The sequence below is a fragment of the Phalangium opilio genome, unplaced genomic scaffold (genome assembly GCF_054372755.1).
Source record: "Phalangium opilio isolate 3A_F unplaced genomic scaffold, DU_Popi_V2 ptg000209l_1, whole genome shotgun sequence".
In the NCBI taxonomy this organism is placed as follows: domain Eukaryota; kingdom Metazoa; phylum Arthropoda; class Arachnida; order Opiliones; family Phalangiidae; genus Phalangium; species Phalangium opilio.
Genome location: NW_028324217.1, coordinates 2,805,519 through 2,832,526, shown reverse-complemented (window position 1 = coordinate 2,832,526; position 27,008 = coordinate 2,805,519). Strand labels below are relative to the sequence as shown.

The 27,008-nt window shown below is 37.6% G+C and overlaps 1 protein-coding gene across 2 annotated transcripts in view; it reads right to left on the bottom strand.

Annotated features, from left to right (window-relative positions):
* Positions 1–6,268: 6,268 nt before the first annotated feature.
* LOC149618362 (guanylate cyclase 32E) overlaps positions 6,269–27,008 on the bottom strand; it is a 166,875-nt gene continuing 146,135 nt past the window's right edge. Inside the window, exons 14-20 of one of the 2 annotated variants that reach the window (XM_089854926.1) lie at positions 20,253–20,433; positions 17,435–17,575; positions 17,140–17,263; positions 11,755–11,998; positions 11,235–11,333; positions 8,465–8,556; positions 6,269–7,315 (exon numbers count right to left, since the gene is read on the bottom strand). In XM_089854926.1, the coding sequence (XP_089711052.1) occupies positions 6,329–7,315; positions 8,465–8,556; positions 11,235–11,333; positions 11,755–11,998; positions 17,140–17,263; positions 17,435–17,575; positions 20,253–20,433 (1,868 nt within the window). In that variant the 3' untranslated portion in view covers positions 6,269–6,328. Of the gene's footprint in view, positions 7,316–8,464; positions 8,557–11,230; positions 11,334–11,754; positions 11,999–17,139; positions 17,264–17,434; positions 17,576–20,252; positions 20,434–27,008 lie in introns of both variants that reach the window. The other variant, XM_089854927.1, reaches the window with a different exon arrangement.

Genomic DNA, 27,008 nt, shown 5'->3' with positions numbered 1-27,008 from the left:
AAACGAAGCCACCGCAAAAGATAAACAAGTTGGATAAGAAACTGTTGTACTAATGCATTTACAGTTTGACGTCAAGATAAAGAGGAGGTATGGCCAAGAAGTGATATCTAGTTTATTAGGGAGTAGGTATAAACTCGCCTGCACATTTATAATCTATCTCTTTATCTCCAGTCCAAACGTAGACGTAGCCTGTCCGGACTGTTAATCCCCGCCGCCTCTAAATTACAACCAGCTGCAGCATCTCATTGGTTCTTCAAAACTCGTGCACGTCAGCGCGGCGACGCGACTGACGACGAAAATTACTAGTATTTTCCGACTGAGGAGAGTGTAGCGAAATAGCCCGGGGCCTCCTTTTACGTCCCCCCTTGTATTTTGAAAAGGGGGACTGGGACTATGGCGCCAATACTTTTGCATCTTATACCTTCTCCCTAATGAACTAGATATCACTTCTTGGTGAAACAAACTACAAAGACACGACAATCACAATAGCACTACTTTCACAAAGTAATTATGGGAATGGAGCTAAAATAACTTAAGGAAGGTTTTCCTGTCATCCACTAAAAGAGTAATGAAGGAAGGAAAGATTCGAATTCCCGCTGTTAACTTTTCTTAATGAAGGAAGTAAGAAAAATCCGCGGAAGTTTATTTGAAATATTTGGGAAAGAAGAAATTATAATGATGACTAAAATCTTAGTTATTCTAATTAAGATTCGAGTCATCAACAGCCGGTGTGCTGACAAAAATTTCAATGTTTATAAAAACAATTAAAATTCAAAACGAATTAAAAAATAACTTTGACGCGTGAAAGGCTAGGCATAAGTTCATAAGATATGTTCCATCCATAAGTTTTTTAATCTCTGGTAACTTAGAAACTGGAGCTTGTAATTTTGAAGTGATTGAAGTAGGAAGGTCATAGATTCAGGGTAAAGCCACATACGCCTGGTGAGGAGGCGCTGCTGTCAAATTTGGGCTTAGTATGTTCAGACTAAATAGAACGTAGATGGAGCTTGGTCCTGCAAAATTAATTAACCACCACCGAGTGTAGTTAGGACTTCAATTGACTCGCTTATAATTGTCGTTCTCCTTCTCGAACTAGTTATCTCGAGTACTGCAAGTCTCTCAGTAGCATTACGAACTTGTATAGGTAGTTCCATTCATACTTATGGAACGGAATATATCACTTATAAACTTATATTTGCTTAATATACCGCTAGATGGTGGTGCCCAGTAAATATTTTATTAAATCGGTTGGCGGTAGAGAAGCATTTCAAAGTCGTCATTCGTTTTAACCCTTATCAAAAGAAAAGCTATTTCGCATTTAGAGTGATCTCTCTCGGATGTGTCAAAATGGATGAAGGTTCTACTGTATATTTTTACTTGGAGAGACAGACGATTTCCTTTATAGACAGACATCTTGGCGTTCGTTCACGTCTTTGTCTATGAATTTAGAACCAGTACTGTCAAAGGCACGCGCAAACGTACATTCATAAATGGTGTTCCAAAAAGTATAATTATAGGTACGATGTACAAGTTCTACGAGTTATTTTGAGAATCGAAAATGTATGTAACTTCTACGACCAGCCCTTAGATTTTGATTGAGCCCCCACAAACAAGTTACCATGAACATAAGATAAGTGTTTATGATTGGATGACCACAAGAAGTGATATCTAGTTTATTAGGGAGAAGGTATAAGTGGCCTAAGTATTCGCGCGCCATAGTCCCAGTCCCCCTTTCAAAATACAAGGGGGGACGTAAAAGGAGGCCGGGCTATTTCTCCGCCTCTCCTCAGTGGGAAAATACAAGTAATTTTCGTCATTCGCGTCGCGCTGACGTGAGTTTTCAAGAACCAATGAGATGCTGGCTGGTTGTAATTTAGAGGCGGCGGGGATTAACTCCGGACCTACGTTTATTTGGACTGGAGATAAAGCTAGATTATAAATGTGGTGGCGAATTTATACCTTCTCCCTAATAAACTAGATATCACTTCTTGATAACCCCTTAAATTTAACGTAAAAAACTGTGAACACACAATAATTAATAGTTCTAGGCTACATTACATCCATTTTCACGGACGCTAACCCTAGAATCCTGGACTGATAAGACGGAAAAGATTTACAAATCCTCGAGTTGATTCCATTATGAACGCTTGGCTAGTTTTGAAAAATGAATCCCGGGTTGAGAAGACAAAGCTTGGTGCTCCCGAGTAGGATTGTGACCGAAGCTAAGGGCTTTTTAATACATATCGTTGCCACGAGATACGAGACGGCAAATGCCAAGATGTGAAGGAAAAAAAATTACAAGTGCGTAGAGTGCAGATAAATTAGGCAATAAATAAAACGAAATATAATTCAAAGACAGGGATAGTTTTTCATCTAAAAGAGGCTGTCGACAGAAGTGTCGGTTGGCATAAACCTCTATTGTATAAGTATTAGTCTACCGTAGGGCTTATAGTATCATCTTGTAGTCCTGAAAGAGACCTGAGAGATGGTAGTAGAAATCCCCATAAGTTTATAAGTGATATGTTCCTTCCATAAGTATGACCCTACCTATAGAAGTTCGTAATGCTACTGAGAGACTTACAGATCGAGATAACTAGTTCGAGAAGGAGAACGACGGAAGCGATTCAATTGAAGTCCTAACTACACTCGGTGGTGGTTAATTAATTTTGCAGGACCAAGTTCCATCTAGGTCCTATTTAGTCTGAACTTACTAAGCCCAAATTTGACAGCAGCGCCCCACTCACCAGGCGTATGTCGCTTTACCCTGAATCTATGACCTACTTCAATCACTTCAAAATTACAAGCTCCAGTTGTAAGTTACCAGCACTAACAAACTTATCACGGAACATATATTATGAACTTATGGTTGTAGAAATTGCATTGGAAATAGAGAGGTTTCAGTTGGGTCACTCCCCCCCTGAAGGATGCGAATTAACTATCAAATAACGTTTCGGTTCTTATACTTATACTTATGAGTGTGATAGGGTTATGGATTAGTGCTTGGGTTGTTAAACGCAGCAAAAAAATGAAAAAGGTTATGGTTGAAGGCTAACGAGGAAAAAATTGCTTTGTAAGACTTTGGGGTAAGTACTTGAATTTGAATTTGACACCGAACTATAGCTCAAAACGAAGGGTCCAGGTTTTAAATTTACTAGTACATGAGTGGGATGGATGGTTCTATGGGAAATCAACTGAATTTTGAGTGAATCGATGAAATTTTAAATGTAACTTCTAAGACCAGCCCTTAGATTTTGATTGAGCCCCCACAAGGGAAGTGCATGCACCCCCTAGCACACAAGTTATAAATAAACATTGGAGAAGTGTTTATGACTGGATGACCCCTTAATTATTTACATTAGAAATCATTGTCTGTTCAGTATCTTGCTTATTAAATTTAAGGGGGTCATCCAATCATAAACACTTCTCCAATGTTCATTCGTAACTTGTGGGTTAGGGGGTGCATGCATCCCTTGTGGGGGGCTCAATCAAAATCTAAGGACTGGTCATAGAAGTTCCATTTACATACATTATCGATTCACTGAAAATTCAGTTGATTTCCCATAGAACCATCCACGCATCCCACTCATGTACAATACTTCGGTCCTCCCTTTATGCAACACACTGTATATATAAAAATTTAAAAAAATTGGAAGATGGTCACTTATTTTATCAACTACAATCCAGTCAAAAAAAAATAAATAAATAAAGGATATTTTACATATTGAACTATAGACCTAGTGAATATATTTTTTCAGGCAAATATAAAATGCATTATCTTTCAATTTGGGCAAGTGCTATCTTTATTATCGTTGCAGAAGCGGAAGTGAGAGTCGACTTTAAAAGCCAGCGGCGGTGTCTACCCTTTCATCCTCTCCCCTTCCCCTTCCTGGTTAGACATTGATGTTCTAATTAAGGATAGCGACCCTTCCTCTATTCCTATTTTATTTCGTGGAATGAAAAGGTTAGGCGCCTTGATGCTCCCCACTAATGAGAACTTCCTAGCTCCCGAGGAGAGATTGAAGTTCGCTTTCAGGAATTTTCACACAAAATGGATCTAAATATAGACGTGTTATGTACGACACCATCATCAGGAAATTGTATAAAGGTGGTAATAGGGAATACTTTTATCAGAAGTGAGATGAGACTAGAAGTGAAGGGCTCTAGCATTGGTAATAGATCCTGGCATTAGTGAACAAATTTGAGGATTTTACGCCGCTTCAATCGCGCCTACGCTAGAGAGAAAGAAATTGGTCGAGTTCCAAAAACATTTCCTACCCCCTTCCCCTCAACCTAAAGCGGCGAAACACGGACGCCGGTGCTTGAATCTAGTTCGACCGTCTACCACCGCGAGCGTCTCACGTTTTGGAGGGGAAATTCTGAAACCGCTACCAGAGGGCCAACCGTTGGTGTGTTATCAAGAATATTCACTTTTGCCAAGTGAAGAATTTGCTTACCTCGATACTTCTAGTCTCATCTCACTTCTGCTTTATGGGGGCGTGGGGAGAATTTATGTTCCTGATTTGTCGCTTGGACCATGTTGACTATACGTCATAGAAGGATATCTTCCCAATTCCCATATCTAAAGATATAATAAAGTATTCATTCCACCTGACACTTCTACTACCATTTCGTTCCTGAAGTGGGCACTTTTAGCCTGATTTAATTTGATTGTAGAGGTGACATGGGGAATGCTTTTATCTATAAGGTTTTCTGGGTTTAGTGCCTTATGGGGCGTGGGCATTTTTTTGCCTGATTTAATTTGATTGTAGAGGTGGCACGTGAAATGCTTTTATCTAGAAGGTATTTCAGTTTTCTGTCATTTGGGGGCTATACACTATTGTCGTTCAAGTAGCCTGTAATCCTTGTGTTAATGGTATGAATCCTAGTCTGAAGCATCATTTACAATGTTACAACCTGTGGAATTTAACAAAGAAAACGCCGGTTTATATGAGGGGGTTTATGAATTATTTTCATTGATTTTTTGAAGGGGGGGGGGGAAAGGGGTCTCGAGATTGCGTGGAAGAATGTTGGTGCTGCCATCTATGTATACTTTAATATAACATATTGCGCGTTTAATATATATTATTAGGGTGGTTATTTAAATCTTAATACGCAAATTGTTAATTAACCTAAAGTCTGTTAACGCGCCATTTCCAAATGCACACCTAATTTCCATTCAATCGATCAATTTAATTTTGTATCGATTTGTACCTTAAAGGGGCTAACCGGCGCTGTTGGGGGGAAGTCCGCCCTTAGTTCAGGGGGAAAACACCCAGCTCTTTGGCCATAAGGAATGGCGCCACCGTCGCGGTGGGCGGGTTAGCAATGTGCTAACCAACAGTTTGACCCCCCCCTTCACCCCAACAGCTCCGGCTAGCCCCTTTAAAATAAAAGAATAATAATAGACTAACCATTTAATAATAAAGCTGCCAGGAAATTCCTACAGATGGCAGTATCGTGGTGTTATTTTTAAATGTAAATCCATCTACGGTGGAATATTCTAAAGGCCCTTTCAGACGATATAACTTTTTTTTGACTCATTTAGATTAGTCAACTTGAGTTGAGTAAATTAGTTGGGTCGTGTGAAGAGAAGCTGGTCAACTTGCATCAAAAACTAAAAATTGATTACTGAACAATTTTGTTCACTCAACCTTCTGATTCCTTTAGTCGAGTCAAAAGATGTATCGTCTGAAAAGGCCTTAAGTTGACATAACACATCAAGATGTTAGTTTATTTGAAACGTTAAGTGGTATTAAAAAGACAGAATAGTGAAGTTCAATTTTACGACACTTGGCGGCGCTAGTTGCGTTAAAAACCAATAAACCACTCCCCTTGTGAGATAACAGATCAACTGAGTGAGCGACATCTTGGAGGAGTTAAGTTTGTTATTGGACTGACATAGTTTCTATTTAAAAACCAAGGCTTGGATGGCATCAACTTGTGCAGCCACCTCTCGGGGATAAATTTTACTACCTTAGTCACCTGTAAATAGTAGTTCTTGTTGCTATAACCAGATGGCACTTGAAGCTAATCTTCAACCTAAAACCGTGGTACCATGGGTGAATTGATTTGTACTGCCGTGCATCAAATTCCTGTTGATAAATACCACTTAAATAATAAACAAATGACAAAACTACGAAGAAAAAATATTCTTTATTTAACTTAAATAAATTAAATTACCGACTTTTACGCTTTTTAAATCTCTCAACATCATAACATAATTAAATATTAAAATTTTAATTAATATATTATAATTAATCTCATCAACAACACTAGAGTCTTAAATAAATTTATTCATTTATTTATTTATTTCTTAACAATAATAACGTCATTTCTTCACGGAGGCAGTTGAGTTCGAATTACAATTCACTTCTAAATTTCTACCTAAATCTTTTAAGGGTAACTCGTCCATATGTTTCTTAACCCAAAGTGAGGTCCGCGATCCACCATGATTGTTATTAGACGTTCCAGGATGTATGGTCAAAAACGGTTCACTTTCCCAATGTTCCACGACTGTTTTTCTGCGATCGCAATCCTGAAACAGGTTCCTTAACCGGTCATAACCGGTCATTGGGGGCGTGGTCGGTGCTATCGTCTCTACATCACGGGTGATTGGTTCCCCTTCTTCCTCGTCGTCGCAAATCGTCACCGGAGACCGGGCCAATAAGGGTAGAGTATCCGAAACGCTACGAGACCCGAATAAAAACATGGGTAACAATGTCCTACTGACTCTTGTGGATTCCGCGAAGGGTAACATCTCAACGTAATCCTTTGATTTTGAGATAGCTATGACGCGATCGGGTTGTCCGGGAAACGTTTGACTAGAGGTAAGAGTGGTGATATCCTTGGGACAGTCGCAATTCGTATCCAAACAAGGACACGAGGTCCTTTTACCGCCCAGGAAGGAAGTCGGTTCGGACACACTAAGATTGTTGCATTCTCGTAATGGCCAACTGCAACCTTCACGAAATGCAAGTCCAATATCGTTGCTACTTGCGCGACGTACATGCGACGAAGTGTTGGTAAAGTCCTTGATGTCCGGATCAGTTTTACTGTCCTCGGGAGACTCGGGACGTGACGCATTGTGTCCGGGACTAGAATGAGGAGGTTGTTCTAAGTTGACAGTTGGTGGGACAACTGCAGTTGGAGGTTGATGGTTGTGTTGTTTTCTGAAGGAACTTCGCGTCAAGTTGCTGTTTGACGCTTTCAACTCGTTAGCAGTTGGTTGCGACAACGTTGACTTGTTGATAATAGCGGCTTGTCTACGTTCCTCGCTTTCGCCAAGTAACCAGTATGTCCGCATATCACCTTTGCCCTTTAATACATCGGGGTCAAGTGGTCATCGAACAGTTTATGGGTGTTTTTGGGATGTTTACATCATGCAGTGGATGGTACATTGCCACCAAAAACAAACTGACACATGCTGCAAGGATTTCTTTTAGGACTGGTAAAGCCACGAAACGATGGTATTCGCGAAATTTGTGTAAACCGTGCAAGAAGCGTTTTCGTGCAAATATAAAGCATAGAACCAAATATGACTAGTGTGCAATATGTGCTAAGAATCCCGACTTTATGGTGTATCGCGATTGGTAACGTGCAATTTCCCCAAATCATGAGCAGATAATAACCCCAAATGAGTTAATAGTGCAATACATGTAAAAGCAGGTATATATGCCCACTTTATGATAACTCTATTGATAACGTGCATTTGAAGCAAATGAAAAGTAAATAACCGCCGATAATAGGTAAATAATGGCCCAAAAAAGAGTAAATAATGGCCCAAAAAAGAGTAAATAATCGCCCAAAAAAAGAGTAAATAACGGCCCAAAAAAGAGTAAATAACGGCCCAAAAAAAAGAGTAAATAACGGCCCAAAAAAGAGTAAATAACGGCCCAAAAAAGAGTAAATAACGGCCCAAAAAAGAGTAAATAACGGCCCTAAAAAGAGTAAATAATCGCCCAAAAAGCAGTAAATAATCGCCCAAAATAAGTAAATAATAGCCCGAAATAATATAATAATCGCCCAAAAAGAATAACTAATTGCCCAAAACAAGTAAATGGCAGCAAAAATACCCAAATAGCAGCCCATAATACGTAAGCTCCAATAAGCTTGTTCTCATACGTTTTTAAATGCATATATGACCACACAAAATTCCCCAGGATGAGAATAGAAAATAATCAATAGGAATAATAAATGACCCCTTTCATGACAAATCCCGCAAAAATTATATTCAACCAAAACCAAAACCAAAACAATTCCTGGCCGATCATAGAATAAGACAATTTGCGTACGCATTCCAGCATTTCTCGCGCATAAATCAAAACCAGGAATGAAATTCAGATTTCAGGGTTGCAGACGGTGCAAGAAGGAAGCTGGCCGAGAACGGGTTTATGGATTGTCTATATAGCAAGCTATCCCAGCATTCCTCGAGAGTCCGATAAAAATAACTGGCCTAGCTCCTTACCTTTATGGAGATAACGCCTCTATCTTCGAGAACGTATCCGCCCAATTTATCCAGGATGAGTTTGCAAGCCGAACTGCAATGGATCCGTAAAGCTATAAAGGACAAAAGAGAAAATGGAAAAAATATCCGTGAAAAGTGTTTCCAAGAAAGAAATTCTAAGCATTCATTCGCAAAGGCAAATAGAATATAATAGAAAGTGAGCTAGCTGATGTTTGAAAGCATGGTGTAGTGTAGTCCTAGTAAGGTTTACGACATACACCAATCAAGTCTTAATCTCTTTATCTCTGTAGTTTCTTTGGCTAGATAACCAGCCAATCAGTGATTGCTCTACCTTATCTTTTGTTAATTTCTCTAAAAGACTAATTAAAATAGTCAACCAATTCGGTTAATTTATTTGAATTTTATAGGCCTAGTAGGCATTAATTGATCTGGCTGGGAATGCCTTAGAAATGATTATACTTTAATTTGCTTCAAGGATATTATTAAAATAGCTTAGATTAAGTATGGGGCGACACCTGGTGGTTGATAAATGAAACATTAATTCGGTTTGCCCATGCGTACTCGCGTATGACTTGTACCTATTAATTTGCGAGTTTTTCAATTCCCTAGTATACCACTAAATGGCGGTAAATACGTTTTTGTTGGCTTGGAGGCAACGATTGTCGCCTACGACTCACTTTCTGTTATTCGTATTTGCCATTGATAAAACATAGTCCGTCCCAATACGAAGCTCTAATTGAGCCTACCCTAATCCCTAAACCTACAAATTTTATTAAGCAGCATTTTTCATTAAAATTCTAGTTCATATTGAAAAGTCAATACTGCCAATTCAAAAAAAAAAAATGCATATTTGTAAAATTCCAATTTCATTGACTATTTCAACAATTTCAATTTCAATGAAGAAAAAGTCGATCTGTCATATAGTCAACCGTAAAATTCCGCGAAACATCAAATCTATCTAGGTCATCCAACGTATCCCCATACGGTAAAATATGAAAAATATTTTTTTTTTATAAAATTTTAGGAACGACACAAGACTTCAACTTTTGCCCCCTTTTTATACAGGGTGTTGGGTTCCAAAACGGGATGGGGGTAATTATAGGACCGAAGTATTGTACATACATGAGTGGGATGCGTTGATGGTTCTATAGGAAATCAACTGAATTTTGAGTGAATCGAAAATGTTAAATGTAACTTCTTCTATGACCAGCCCTTAGATTTTGATTGAGCCCCCACAAGGGGTGCTTCATTGCACCCCCTAACCCAAAAGTTATAAATGAACATTGGAGAAGTGTTTATGATTGGATGACCCCTTTAGTGAATTAGCCTTGTCTTTCAGAGTCCATCTAATCATAAACACTCTAATCCAATGTTCATTCGTAACTTGTGTGCTAAGGGGGTGCATGCATCCCTTGGTGGGGGCTCAATCAAAATCTAAGGGCTGGTCATAGAAGTTACATAACACATTTCATCGATTCACTCAAAATTCAGTTGATTTCCCATAGAACCATCCACGCATCCCACTCATGCATAATTACACCCTTCCTTTTTGTAACACCCTGTATTTTGGTGGTGAAGACTAACTTTCACCTACGACTTGAAACTCAATCATATTCGAGGAGCTTCAACAATAGAAGAAGAAAAAGGAGGAGGAAATCCTTTCGACATCTTGAGGGAAATCGCGGAAAAAGGAAACAAAAATTGAGATTCCGGAATAAAACCCCATTTCAATATTGTGGGGGAAATAACCTGAAGAGGCCGACCTTATTGTCAAAATAGTGAAAACAGGGAACGCTCAACTAAAGGAATAGTCTGCTACTACGAATTTTATCGTGACGTCACACCCTCCTACATGTTACCTCAGTTTTGGCTACCATATTGGAAGTCGTCAGCTCAGGCCATACAATTTAGACTATACCAATGGAGAGCTTTCAGATGCGATAGTATCACACCCTCCCAAGTCTTACCGCTTACCGGCTACTGTTCAGGTAGCCATATTGGGGGTGATCTCAGCTTCATTGCTGTAGTTTAAACCCACCAATATGGCAGCGTAAATTATGTCACGAGACTCACTCAGCTCCTCCTTCAACTGAAAGCTCTCTATAGAGCTATTTCAATTCCGGGGGGAAAGGAGAGTTTTTGAGGCGCGGTTTCATTAGTCCCCGCCCATGAGCTTTTTTGAACGCGAAATTTAGCATAGAGATCTTCAGAGGCCCGAACGGAAGGAGGGTGAAAACCGGCTCCGTTTATTGGCAGGCCCAACTGTGACGTTTCCCCCCCCCTTCAAGTGATATACCTCTATATTGACGTCACATTCTCGTAGTTCCACCCCTCTCAAAGTTTTCTGTCTTAATTCTAATATTATTTTATGATCAATCAATTTTGAGTCGAAAATGTAACTTCTACGACATTTTGAAACAATTCCGTCACAAAAAGACGCGCTTCGAAATAAACGTCTATGGTACTATTACCCTCCCATCTTGAAACATAATGTAGGCCTGTAACCAACCATTCCTTAAGTTAAGTGTTCCCTGAATTTCCAGATCCCCAAAAAAAATACCCTTGCTTTCTTAGTATCTCCCCAAAAACTGTCCGTTGTGAGTCCATAAATGAAGGCAAAAAGACGGAAAAAATATATCATTAGAGATTCAACGTTTTAGCTAAGCCTTGGTAAATTCAACCGTAAGCCTTGGCCTATTCATTCAGTAACTCAAAACGAACAGCTTTGTTAAATATAAATTTTACGATAAAAAGTGTTTTTAAGACCGACGCAATCCTGTTGATTCCATTCTTGACGCTGTGTTGACTGTGTCTCCAAATAGACAATAACGAGGCATTTTTAAACCCACAACGCCTGCGCAGACGGGACCTATAAAAATTAATATTAAATATTATTAAGAATTTGTTTTAAACAAATTTTTAGTTTTAATAAATATAACCAGGGATAGATTTAATTTTAGAAGTAGGAATGGAGAACGGTTAGTATTTACTTCAGTTATTCCGACTCATCGACCACCCATTATGGAGCCCCTCCGTCCAACACGTAATGTAACGAAAAGTTTAAATTATCTTATTGGTTGACTCACTTAAACTACGCTTTGATGACGTTGCTGACGGGGACGGCGAAAAATACGTAATTCCTTTTTACCTCTGTCGCTATGACCCGCCTCTTCTTTCATACCCCCCCCCCCTCCGTCGCGTGGACTTTGACGCGCGCCCAGATATTACTCTGTTCTCCATTCCTACTTCTAAAATTAAATCTATCCCTGATATAACTAATTAATGTTTACCCGAATGAATTCCAATTCGTAGCATTAACTTATCCCCCGGTCTATGTCTTATTTGAAATTTCTGTACGGCTTCTAAGAGACTAAGGGCCAAGGACGCGACTTGACCAGCGTGATTGTCCCCGTTTCGTATGGGGAGACCGGACACTACCATATAGGCATCACCAATCGTTTCGACTTTATAAACATCGTGGTTACCAATAATAGAGTCGAAACACGTGTAGAGGTCGTTCAAAAAATCAACAACCTGAAATTAAAATGAAATTATTTACTTATTAAATAAATACTTTAAATAAATTATCTCTAGTTTTTGTGTTAGGTTAATTAAAACTTTTATCGAGATTTTAATTAGTAGAATTATTCATTAATTAAAGGGACTGTAAAGAAGGCATCGGTGCGTGGGTAAAATTTATTTGATGTATGACACAGGCAACACGTCACGCCAGGATACAAAGACTCTACATGGACACCTAGTCCTTAAGTTAAGGTTAAAATGTTCCCTAAGTTTGTTAATCTCTGGTAACTTAGAAACTGGAGCTTGTAATTTTGAAGTGATTGAAGCATAGGTCATAGATTCTTGGTAAAGCGACATACGCCTGGTGAGGAGGCGCTGCTGTGAAATTTGGGCTTAGTAAGTTCAGAATAAATAGGACCTAGATGGAACTTGGTCCTGCAAAATTAATTAACCACCACCGAGTGTAGTTAGGACTTCAATTGACTCGCTTAATTGTCGTTCTCTTTCTCGAACTAGTTATCTCGAGGAGTGTAAGTCTCTCAGTAGCATTACGAACTTGTATTGGTAGTGCCATTCATACTTATGGAACGGAACATATCACTTATGGTTGGTCACTTCCACCAAAGACCCTAAAATTAAAGTGATAGAAAGCCGCAGTGGGAACCATAGGGTACGGGTCAAAATTCGGGACTTGGGGGTCCTGATTTTTATTCTTATGGATTTTTTTTAAGGATTACCCATCAATCCAATTTCACTTTTGGCAAAGTCTTTTTTATCTGATAGAGTTTCCATCACGTGACTGTTCAAGTTGGCCGTAGGATTTGCGAATATGTCAACCCCCGTGGGAATAATTCCAACTGTCAGACGTGAACCAAAAACTGATTCTTAAACCCCCATCCGTACACGTCACTTTATCTCCCTCTCTGCTAAGGTGCCGTGCAATGGAAAAAAATAAAACGATAAGATACTTAGGAAACTTTTCTCGGAATTTTCAAAGAAAAGGCGATTTTTATATTTACTGTTTTATATAGTATACAGGGTGTTGGGTTACAAAAAGGGTTGGGGTAATTATAGGACCGAAGAATTGTATGTACACGAGTGGGATGCGTGGATGGTTCTATGGGAAATCAACTGAATTTTGAGTGAATCGATGAAATGTGTTATGGAACCAGCCCTTAGATTTTGATTGAGCCCCCACAAGGGATACATGCACCCCCCTAACCCACAAGTTATAAATGAACATTGGAGAAATGTTTATGATTGGATGACCCCTTAATTAAATTAGAAATCATTAATTGTCTGTTCAGTTTCTTACGTATTATATTTAAGGGGGTCATCCAATCATAAACACTTCTCCAATGTTCAATCATAACTTGTGGGTTAGGGGGTGTATGCATGCATTCCTTGTGGGGGGTTCAATCAAAATCTAAGGGCTGGTCAACGAAGTTCCATTTAAAATTTCATCGATTCACTCAAAATTCAGTTGATTTCCCATAGAACCATCCACGCATCCCACTCATGTACCAATACTTCGGTCCTATAATTACCCCCCCCCCTTTTTTATAACACAACACCCTGTATATTTTCTTTGTAACATAAAATCGAGAAAAGCTCCCACTTCTTTTGAGGGTTAAGACTATCTCAAAATATGAAAAATTATTCATATTGATGAAGTATATATTTTGAATATTTTATTGTCATGGATATGTGATGTAATGTTGAATTATCTAGCAATATTTATTTAAAGGGAGGGTCAAACCGAAGTACATGAAAGGGATGGTTCTTTGGTGAATAAAGAAATCATTTTATATGGACCTTTATCTTTAATTAAATAAATAAATTCTCCATTTAATCAAATCAGTTCATAGCTCAATCAATTCCAAGGCAATGTTTTTAAAAGCATTATCCTTAATCCATTACAGTAACAACTTTGCCATTAACATTCGAAAGGAGAATATATCAGAAGTATATAATACTTCTTTTTGAAGGAAGTGTACCTGCCACAAAGCGGGTACCGTAATTGTAACGTGATTCTCCCTAACCAACCAATATCAGAATTAACATTTATTATAGGCAAGGTTAGTTGCTAAACCGAATCGCATACGCCATGTAAATAGTTAATTCCTCATCATTACTATATCTATTAGCGCTGCTTAACTATTTGCCAAGGCCCATGCACGCGCTTGTGTGTTAATTAATTTTTGTCCCACGTCAAGACAATCTAGGTTTGTGGGTTAATCGATTGCTGCATTGGGATTTAGTAAATACCAAACAGTTATAGTTAATTCACCTAGCACGATGCGATAGTTATATTTGAGTATGTTATAGCCCAATTTCTCCCCTATCTAACCATACTAAAAACGTAGGGCTACGACAAACAGGGACCAAGTAATTAATTAAAACCTAAACAGACAAACTCGTCCATAGAAATAGCTTTAGACCCAAATTTGCAGGCCTATAACTCTGGTTCTACTAGAGATACGGGGATGTCCTTTGAGTATGTTATAGTCCAATTTGTCCCCCATCTAACCATACTAAAAACTTTGGGCTACGGCAAACAGGGGCCGAGTAATTAAGCAAAAAGTAAACAAACAAACCCCTCCATAGGAAATGCATTAGACTATACTTTGCAGGCTCGTAACTCTGTTTCTACTATAGATACGGGTATGTCCTTTGAGTATGTTATAGTCCAATTTGTCCCCCATCTAACCACACTAAAAACTTTGGGCTACGGCAAACAGGGGCCGAGTAATTAAGCAAAAAGTAAACAAAAAAACCCCTCCATAGGAAATGCATTAGACTATACTTTGCAAGCTCGTAACTCTGTTTCTACTATAGATACGGGGATGTCCTTTGAGTATGTTATAGCCCAATTTCTCCCCCATCTAACCATACTAAAAACGTAGGGCTACGACAAACAGGGACCAAGTAATTAAGCAAAACGTAAACAGACAAACTCCTCCATAGAAATAGCTTTAGACCCAACTTCTCAGGCCTATAACTCTGGTTCTACTAGAGATACGCGGATGTCCTTTGAGTATGTTATAGCCCAATTTCTCCCCCATCTAACCATACTAAAAACGTAGGGCTACGACAAACAGGGGCCGAGTAATTAAGCAAAAAGTAAACAAACAAACCCTCCATAGGAAATGCATTAGACTATACCCATCTTAATTAAGTTCGATGAGCGGGAGAGCAAATTAACAAAAAGGGTCTGTCTCCCTCGCCTGGAAAGAATCATTCATGTTACACATAACTAAAGAATATTAAGAGCGTACAGAGTGGCTTTCACACTTCTTCTATTATACCCTTCTGATTATATTCAAGTTACTAGATACAATGTAGATTTATTATGGTTCAAGCATAAAAAACCTACCAAGAAAATACAGCGACTATATAATAATACGCATTACTTCAAATAACATGAACGATGTATTGAATTCACAAGACTAACCGAGGGGTTAATCACTCCCAACATTTCCAGCACACCTTAATCAATTTAGAGTAGATGAAACGTGTTCAAATACGAGTGAAGGTCCCCTCGAATCAACCGGGTAAATTTGACATATATAGCCCCTAGTGTGACACAACATAAAAACAAAAGACGTTAGTCCAAAAGCTTAGTTTCTTTTCTATAGTCCATGAGCGACTTGCAATCCTGGCGACAATCTCATTGAGAAATCAGTGAACTTGTTTCGATCTCTAAGGTTCTCAAAGGTTAACTCAACCACTTTCTTGGGTTTTCGAATAACATAAATAAGAAATGAAGCTAGACCACTGAGAGCAAAATAAATAAAACAGAGGTTGTTGTAGTCTTATATATATCATAAGGTTATCATAATATCCATAAGTGTGGGTCTGAAGGGGATTTGCCATGTAGGCAAATGTCGGCTGCTTTGTCGTACCTAAAGGGTTTTTTAGACCAGGGTAAAATCTTACGATCCCATCGTGGTCGACTTGTTAATTTCGTTGCACCCTGGCGTCGGTAAGTTCATTTCAATGTAGCAGACGACTTAACACGTGTCGCGTTTATGCTGATTTTACAGCCAAAGACTTTTTTGAATACTAAAATAGCCAAACATCCATAATAAATTTCAGATACGGCGCCAATAAAATTAAAACCTTTCAGTGTCGTCTGCTAAAGCGTAGCCCACTCGATCACGCGTCATTAACGCATAATCGAGTGAGCTATAGTGGGTAAAGAAAAGGCGGTAGCTAGCGATGTGGCGCCATCTCAACAGTCACTGCATGACGAAACTGAAAACTAGTTTTCAAACTTGCGAAAATCTTTTACGTACACGTGTCTAATTAAGCGAGCAAAGCGACTGACTTCACTGACGTATACTTAGGCATTATAGGCTTATGATGCGGTTGTTTTCTTCACTGTTTTTGGGGTGCATTTTTGATTCCCAATAAATTACAGTGGATTTAAGTTAGATGTGCACTTTAAAGTTGCATAGTTTTACATCCCCTGTTCTAGGCCTAGAATAATTTTGTTTTATTCAAAAGGAAACCCTCGTGATTTATTTAAACAAAATTTTCTTGGGTGAAAGGTCACGATATATGTAACGTTATCTGATTTGAGTGAATAACGGAACCATGTGAGTGACAGAATGTAGACTCAGCTTTGGAACGTCAGAACAGTGGCGTTTTAAACGCAAAGTTCGGGGAACGCTTACAGGATATGATAAGTCCAACCGTACCAAGTATTATCAAACACAGCTCGAGTAATTAAGGTTTTTTAAAAAAATGCTTACACCAATAAAGACCAACTTTGAAGCGTCAGAGCTCTGGTGATTTACAAGCTAACGAAAAACGCTTCGAGGGTATCATAGCTGTAATTGTCCTCTTTCGAACGGTGCCAATTTCATAGACTTACAACAACCAGAACCGGAGTAATTAAGGTTTTTAAAAGCAAAATCATGTTTACACTAATATAGACCAACCAACTTTGATGCGTCAGAGCTCTGGCGATTTACAAGCTAAGGTAAAACCCTTCGACGGTATGATAGCTGTTATTGTCCTCTATCGAACAGTACCGATTTCATGCACCTACGTCAACCAGAACCCGAGTAATTGAAGATTTTAATTTTCAACAAAAATCCGAACTTTTACTACTTAAAAAGCCCTTAAAATATATTTTCAGTCCTTACCTGCAATGGCGAACTCTGCGCTGACATACTTGTAAACCCCACAATATCACTGAAGTATATAGTAACTGAATCAAAGGATTCGGCTTCGACTTTGTGTCCTTGTTTCAATTGGTCGGCCACGTACCTACGTAACAGATAATAAATGTTTAATCAACTGTAAGTGCAACGTAATGTACAAAGGAAACTGGGCCTAGAACAAAATAAAAACCTAATCACTATCGAAGTATACCACCGATAAATGCCCGTGTTGTAACACTACGCACTCGGAAAGGCAAACAGTGCAAGGAACACTTACTTGGGTAGCATTTCATACAGCAAAGCTTCAGTTTTCTTCTTTTCTTCAATCAACTGGTAAGTCCTTTCGTCAACTAACGCCTCTAGGTTATTGGCGTATTTCTCCATCATTGCTAACATGTTGTCAAAAATATTGGGTTTCCTAAAAATAGACGAAGACTTATTAATCATTATTATTAGCTTTTGGGTTAGTTTATTCTGAAGAATGCTATTGGTGGAACCTATAGCCAATCAGCAACTAGGCATAGCGACCGCTGTTTATTGTAAATTTTCATATAAAACAGTACTAACTGCCCCAAAGTCCTATTTCTATGGGGAAGCAACAAAGGGGTTTGGCTTAAAGAAAACTCCACCCTTTTACATCTACATGATTGAGGATTTATGAAGTAGAAGGCTACTGGGGGAATAATTCTGATTGGATAAACAATACTATGACGTATAATGGGCGGGGTTAAACAATTATTGCAGAGTCCCAATTTGTATTTAAACTTTGTAGTTGGAGCCTCTAGCCAATCAGCAATTGCATAGCAACCGCTGTTTATTATAAATTTTCATTTAAAAACAGTACAAACTGCCCCAAAGTGCTATTTCTGTAGGGAAACAACAAATGGGTTTGGCTTAAATCAGACTCCTCCCTTTTATATCTACATGGTTGATTATTTATGAAGTGGAAGGCTACTGGGGGAGTAATTCTGATTGGGCAATCAACAGGATGACGTTTGATAGGCGGGGTTTACCTTTTATTGCAACTACCCAATTTCAATTTGATTTTTAACTTTGATGTTCTTTCAGTATATGATATCCACTTAAAAAATCGTAACATAATTTTTAAACTACACTAGTTTAAACCCATTATTTGAATGGCTTCGTTTTTTCTTAGGGAACAGTTATGTAAGGGGCATTATTTCTTTAAAAAAAAAAAGGGCATTTGGGGTCTGTGAATATTGCTTCTTGAAAGTCCATTTTAGGTTAGGGCCTTTTATGCTTTTCAATTTTAGGAACCTGTGCAGAAAATTCTCTCCATTATATTGAGTGATAAAAGCTTTGGTAAAAGTGCCTCCTTAACTTCATTTCAACTCCTATTATTCCCTAAAAGCCCCTAAGATGATGATGATTTTACGATTTTACGGGGATTTACGCGGTACATTGGCCTCTCTTTATTATTACCATCATTAGGAATGCATACAGCTACTAGGAATCATTGTGCTAAACGCATTTTTTTCAACGTATCTATAGGTGCGCTTTGTGGGAGGAGCTAGCTAGACTAATCATTATGTATGATGAATTTTACCCATAGCGAATTAATAATCTATCTCGCTGCCTGTTGCACCTATGATCTCGCGTTGCTATAAAGCCAATTTAATAACAGCATGGAAGAAAGTATGGAAGGCCAACTCAGCCCTTTTTTTGAAAGGTGGCCGGTAGCACTGCATACTACAGCACCCCTAGCTGTCATACTGAAAACAAACATGGCGGCGTCCTTACTTAATGTATTTTCTTTTGGTGAAAAGGGTCGGTTTATTAACGGGATGGCGGGAAATTTGAAATTTTAAAAATCCCGCCTTTTTTGACAGCCTGGAAGCTTTCGCTTTCAGTATGACGGACAGAGGGCGAACCCGTCGCTATTTTTAAACCACCTTTCACAGCCCAAAGGGGGAGTTGGCCTTCCATACTTTCTTCCATGATAACAGTTAGAAAGACGCCATCAGAATTATTAATAGGCGTGACGGGGGATAGTAAGATGCTCGGCCCACAAAAATCGCATAGAAATTAACATGGGGGGTCTATGATTCTTAGTTGCTGTGTGTATTCCTGTCATCATTATTAGTCTAATCGGTTTACATAATAGTTTGTTCTTTTTTGATAATGTTTCTTTATAAAATGAATGAATGAATGAATAAAATGAGGGTTTAAAATTAAATTAGAACAAGGTATATATGTCAACCAGTTAAGCTGTCGCAAAATAGTATTTTTATGTAGTATTAACTATACAGGGTGTTATTACAAAGGGAGGGTAATTATAGGACCGAAACATAGGTATATGATTGCAAAAGTGGATGAGAGGAAAAGTATGAAAATGGCCAAAAGTCGCGCGTCATCAGAGTTTTGCCGTAGTTGACCGTTTTATTGGCGTAGCTATACAGGGCCTGTTCACTCCATTAAAATAGGTCTTGTGTTAATTCGCGGTTACCGTCGTCTGCTATTGTGTATGCTAGAACTTCCTCGATTTGTGTTTGTAGTCAGGACAGAGTAGCTGGTAATGTTTTAAAAGGTATTTGAATGGATTTAAGTAAGGTTATCGAAGCGATAGAAGAACACAATAAAACTAGACACGTTTAAAAAAACCTCGGTAATTTAGCTATAGCGCGAGCAGCTTGCGTCGTGATGCGCGTGATCGAGTGGGCTATGGTTAAACCAAGGAGCATAAATGTCTGAACTACTTTCGGTCGCGATTTTGCAAGTCCATCAGTCACTAGTAAACTAAATAGTTATTGGCGAAACTTTGATGTCCGCGTTTTTTAACACAGGCTCTATGGCCATTGTCATACTTTCCCTCTCATCCACATTTGATGATTGGGATGCGTGGATGATTCTATGGGAAATCAACTGAATTTTGAGAACGGAAAATGTATTATGAAACTTCTATGACCAGCCCTTAGATTTTGATTGAGCTCCCCACAAAGGATGCACCATTGCACCCCCTAACACACAAGTTATAAATGAACATTGGAGAAGTGTTTATGATTGGATGACACCTTAATTAAGCTAGAAATCATTGTCTGTTCAGCTTATTAGTTTAATAAGACAAATAAGCTTACATTCCTTTGCGCATGGGCCGTAATCTCTCCCTTATGACCTTGAAATCAGGTCTCGAGTCGGGTTCTTCTTGCCAACATTCTTTCAGACATTGACGAACGCAATCAAAAACGTTATCCAAAATATCCATGGGTGGTCGGAATGGAGCGCCATCTCCACGTCTCATAACGCGTTTAATAATTTCTGAAAATGAAACAAACAAAAACCTGCTTTTATTTCACGTAATAAAATTTTAACAACATGTGGGATACGTGATAGTTCATTGCTTCCTACCTGTAAAAACGGAAGCAAATACCGTATGGGAAGTAAAAATAGTTACTTCCGGTAACATATTCAATCAAAGTCAGAGTTTTATTTCGATATTGTAAAGAAAATCATTAGTTTAACATTCTTCCATAAGTAACACAAAGCTAAGGCGCATTGATACACATCGTTAACAAAAACGTAGTTCTTTTCTAGTCTAAAATAATGTTTTCAATTGCTGGTAAGTAATTATACAGTTAATTACATAATTACCATCAATATATTTAATCTAAAGTAATATGGTATTTAATTATTTAGCCTTGTTTGTAATTATGACTGGTCATGGTATGATAAACAACCCTGGCTTAGTTCACTCTTCACCAATTGAAATAGCTCAAATGCTGCACAGCATTACAAATCATTCAGCATACGATATTACTCGCTACGGACATTATTGCGGTATTGGTTTTGTAATGGGTGCTGAACCAGTTGATAAAATTGACCAGTGAGTTCAAAATTTGATCCATACTCTTTAATGCTACTATTAAAAATATGAATCACGTGTTGCTACCAACCAATAAAATCACAGTTAGAAAGACGCCATTAGAATTATGAGACCTGAAGGATAGTAACTTCTCAAGCCCGGAACTAATACCCACAAAACCCGAATTCATAGAAATTAACACGGGCACACAATTATTCCTAGTAGCTGTATGTATATTCGTGCTTAAACAAACCCAATTTATTTGTTATTTTAGCTGTTGTCAAATACACGATTATTGCTACATTGATATTTTTAAAATGTGTAAATACCCATGGCTTGTTCGTTACGGATTTAGAATAAACCATACAAGGCCGTTTTGTGGTAAATATCTCAAAGTTTTTAGGCAAACTTTTAATTATAGAACAAAAACGGCTCTAGAATTATGTCACTTGGCTACTTGTTTCTGTGACGTGGAATTAACTATTTGTTTGCGGGACAATGGCTACGTATTCCATAATAAACATTTGCGTTGGACTGTTGTGGCTTTTAATTTGCAAACTTTGTATATTTCGCTGAAGAAGCGGTTTACATGTAAGTAGGCTTAAGTTCACAAGTTTTCGGTGTTGGTTGCTTGAAATAGGCATAAGTTCATAAGATATGTTCCATCCATAAGTTTGTTAATCTCTGGTAACTTAGAAACTGGAGCTTGTAATTTTGAAGTGATTGAAGTAGGGAGGTCATAGATTCAGGGTAAAGCGACATACGGCTGGTGAGTGGGGCTCTGCTGTCAAATTTGGGCTTAGTAAGTTCATACTAAATAGGACCTAGATGGAACTTGGTCCTGCAAAATTAATTAACCACAGAGTGTAGGTAGGACTTCAATTGACTCGCTTCCGTCGGTCGTTCTCCTTCTCGAACTAGTTATCTCGGGCTGTAAGTCTCTCAGTAGTATTACGAACTCCTATAGGTAGTGTCATACTTATGGAACATATCTTGTAAACTTATGGCTCAACGCCGATTTTTAAAAATGGTTTATTACTTTAATTCTAAATTAATTGAATTATCTAATCGCCTATGTCTGACAACTTTTCCGTGTATTGATTACTTTTACAGAACTGATTTGAATTGAACTGTCGTTAGTAACAAGGGTGTAAAAGATTTATTATTCAAAGCGGATGTACGTGTTGAAAAACGCGCGGCGATAGCCGCGATAGCTTAACAACGTTTTCAGTCTAGGTGTAGATAGTATAACGCGTAACTCTGCGGTAGATTTTCAGCGATTTGAATAAAATTTCACATAAATATTACATTTCCGTGTTACAGTCTTACTGTGATTTTCGGCTGTTTTTAATTATGTTTAACTTTGGTATAGTTTAGTTTAAATAATTATCTCTTGTTCCAATGTTAACTGAATTTAAATTAAATTTAGTTTACGACACTTATGGTATATATATTTAAATATTACGGTAAGTAAAAAAATTCCTTAAAATATTTCCAATTTTAGAAAAATCCCCTTAAAAGATTTGCAATTTAGAAAAAAATCCCCTTAAAATATTTCCAATTTAGAAAAATCCCCTTAAAATATTTCCCAATTTAGAAAAATCCCCTTAAAAGATTTCCAATTTAGAAAAATCCCCTTAAAAATATTTCCAATTTAGAAAAATCCCCTTAAAAGATTTCCCAATTTAGAAAAATGCCCTTAAAAGATTTCCCAATTTAGAAAAATCACCCTTATTATTTTAAAATAAAATAACTTCAATCACTTACTTATAGTGCTTTTAATGATTGAATTTCAAATACTTTATAATGGTAAGTACATAATATAAAACATCTACTAAATTAAATTAAGAACTTTAGAATTAAGAATATTTCTAATTTAAGCCAATTAATAAAATACACTTAGCTCACTGTTCCCCAATTGAAATGGCTCTAATGGTACTAAACATGACTCGTCACTCACCATACGACTTTTCAAGATACGGCAATTATTGCGGTTTTGGAGGCAAAATGCGCAAGGAACCCAAAGATGAAATTGACCGGTAAATATTAATTATTTATTGATTTATCGATTATTTAATTTGCCTTTATTAATTAATACCGCCCTCAAAATTACCCAGATGTTGCCAAATTCACGATAATTGCTACGACAAAGCTGATCAGTTAAATAAATGCGGATATGGCCTTTTAATTAATTATAAGTTTAAAATTAAACCTAATGAAAAACTACCCTTAATTTGTGGTAAGTTAAGACTTGATAGTTAAGGAATCATGGTGTATCCACCATTTTAATTTCTCAACGATTCTGGGCGCGCTTTGAGGGAGGAGCTGCGTGACGCGTAGTAAGTTCTCAAGACTGGTATACCCACTAAATCCCAATTCATAGAAATTAACATGGGATATACATATGGTTGCATAATGATTCCAATTATCTGTATGTATTCCTTGATAGAGTAATACATATAACCAGGGATAGATTTAATTTTAGAAGTAGGAATAGAGGCGCGCGTCAAAGTCCCGGACCCCCTTCCACGGGACGGGGGGAGGTATGAAATAAGAGGCGGTGGTCATAGCGACAGAGGTATTTTTTGCCGTCCCCGTCAGCAACGTCATCAAAACGTAGTTTAAGTCAGCCAATAAGATGATTTCATCTTTTCGTTACGTGTTGGAGGGAGGGGCTCTATACTGGGTGGTCTATGAGTCTGACTGAGTAAATACTAACCGTTCTCCATTCCTGCTTCTAAAATTAAATCTATCCCTGCTATAAATTACTGCATTGTAATCTCTTATAACTGTACTTAGAATTGGGTCAAAGTATTTGCGAAATGGCTATTTGCGAATGCGATTCTGCCTTGACCATTTGCTTAAGAGACAACGAAAGTAATTATCAAGAAAATAATTTGCGAAGTTTTATTTTCATTTAAGTTTGTTTGATTCTGAACGAGAAAATGTATTAAGTAGATCAATAAATACCGTAAGGTAAATTTTAAACTCAAGTACTGGCGCGATTCTAGCTTTCGAGGTTAAATGTAAAATGAATGCAACTACAGTTACAACCGCTGTCGTACAGATGTATAAGGTTTTTCAGGGTTTCAACACTGCATGGCTTAGCGTTTAGAACTAAGTACAAAATGTAGTGTTTTTTTGAAAACCTTACGTCGCAATCTAGATGTGTTGGTTTAACATATGCGAAGTTTAATTTTCAAACGCCTAAAAATTAAGTTGAAAACTCGGCATTGTCTAGCCAAGAAGTGCGGTAAACATGGACAATTATGTTGTTGTGTGCGGTGAGTTGTAAAATTGTTATACAATTCAAAATATGTTTACATTAATAATAATAATAATAATTGTCTATGTAAGTAATTAAGTGTTGTTAATGTTCTTTTTCAGTTATGTGTGTTTGTGGCATCTGCTTTTTTAATGAAGGTTTGATTTAATTAAAATTGTTGTTGTTTATTGTTTACTTTATTGTATAAACTGGTTGTCGTGTTTTAACCTAATATAAGTAGTCCCAGATCATTATTAATTGTAGTTTTTTGGTTTGGTTAAAAGTTGCTATTATCAGGGATAGATTTAATTTATGAAGTAGGAATGGAGTCTAACGGTTAGTATTTACTTCAGTTATTCCGACTCATAGACCACCCAGTATAGAGCCCCTCCCTCCCTCCAACACATAACGAAAAGTTTAAATTATCTTATTGGCTCAGTTTTAAACTACGTTTTGATGACGTTGCTGACGGGGACGGCGAAAAATACGTAATTCCTTTTTACCTCTGTAGCCCACATTACTCTGTTCTCCATTCCTACTTCTAAAATTAAATCTATCCCAGCTATTATAGTAACTAATTGGGTTCAACGCTACGAATTAACTATTAATTATCTAATAATTAACTTTATTTTTCTAAAATAATATATAAATAAGGTAGTTCAATTTAGTTTCCAGTTCGTTCATGGAAATGGCCGCAATGGTCAATAAACTAACACGGCATTCTCCCTACGATTTTGCACGCTATGGAAATTACTGCGGATTTGGTCAAAGAACTGAATTAGAACCTGTTGACGAAATAGACAGGTATGTAATCAAAGTGAGTGATTAGCCCTCACGGTTAGATGTGGCATAGGGGCTAGCCACCACCCCTCTATGCATTGTAAAGGCGTTAGATAAATGGCAATAAGTCGCAATATGACTTGGTCCAATAGAGTTATATTTGCTGAGGGGGGGTGAGACGTCATTGGTTTTTCAGCCAATTAAATTAACAAGCCAACAGATGGAGTCACCTTCTGGTGGCTATAGAGCTCATGTTAAATTCTGCCTCCAAAAGGGCGAATGGGCAGAGTTTAATGTCACCCTCCCCGTAACCGATATTACTCTATTAGCTAGCTGAACAATTTAAAGTTTTTAATCATTTTTAATTAACAGGTGTTGTCAGGTTCATGATAAGTGTTACGAGCAACTAGCACGACCGTTATGTGATAACGTACACCCCATGTTTATTACGTACAAATTCATGTTCAAAAATGATAAAAGAAGACCTATTACTTGTGGTAAATTCACCTCAGACTAATTTTGCTTCATAATATGTTTTAAACATACTTAAATATATATTTAGATGTATCTCAGAACACGTGTCAAATTGCAACATGCGCTTGTGATCAAGCGCTTCAAATTTGTTTACGAGATAACGAAGATGGTTTCCGGAATGAATATTTGCGAGAATCCCTTCTCATGTAGATATGAATTTAAGTTAAAAAAAATGTGTTCAAAAGTTTGATGTTTTTTTGGTGTTATTGCATTTTGATTTGCAGTGGTTTAAAATTTAGATTTTTTTTAAAATAAACTCAAAGTTAAGTTTTTAAAAGTTAAATATCAGTGTATTTTTCCAAAAAAGGAAGTTTTATGAGCGGGAGAGCAAATTAACAAAAGGGGGGGGGGGGTCCCTCGCCTGGGAAGAATCATTCATGTTACATAACTAAAGAATATTAAGAGGTTACAGAGTGACTTTAACACTTCTTCTATTATCCTCTTCTGGTAGATACAATGCATATCCGTAGAAAGAGAAAAAATTGTTAGCGTCTTGGCTAAACTAAATCTTTAAACGGGGATTGTCGATTTTCCTTTGCCTATATATTAATATATAGAGGAGGCGGTGGCCTAAGGTTCCTTTTTCGTTAAGGTTAAGGTTCTGGTGCGAAAATGCCTTAGCGAATTTTAAAAGAACAGCCGTTTGCAGTAAGATAGCGGGCGACAAAACAAAAGGTTCACCAGGCGCCAACAGAGATCATTTACAGAACAACGACTCGGATAAAGACCGAGGGGACAGATACTTAGAAACTAATTACATTTAATTCTGCAATAGCAGTTGCACTAAAAGAAATCTTATAGTACCTATATATTTAAACCTGTCCTATATTATCCTATAATTTCATGAAAGGTATGTCCAATAATCTATATCTATATAAATCAAAGTCCTGACTGACTGACAGACTGACTTATAAAGTTATAATCAACGCCCAGCCCAAACCGCGCTTGCCCTAGAAGGCTGAAAATTTGCAGGAACGTTACTCATAAGTAGTAGGCGCGTACTAAGGAAGATTTTTTCCAATCCGCCGCCATCTTAAAAAATGGCGCCCAGAAATGTAAAAAATCTTCTCTACGCAACAAAGTCCGCGCGTTTCAACCGATTTCACAATATTTAGTACACTGGTTTCCTTTAACCTATAGACGGGCTGAATGGTCATTTGGGTTCGATTTGTTGCCATCTTTTTAAATGGCGGCCAAAAATTTAAAAACCCTTATTTATAGAATAATGTCCGCTTGAAAAGTAATAAAAAATGCATCCCGACGGGCTGACGGGCAACGCCGAGTGCCTTCGCTCCTAAAGTGCTACAAAAATATAAGTCATCAGTAAAATCTACCCATTCTTTATATCATTTTGATGGAAGTTCTTATTACACGCGAGCGACGCCGCGGGTAACAGACAGTTATAGCCTACTATAATTTCATGACAGGTATGTCCAATAACATCCTATATAC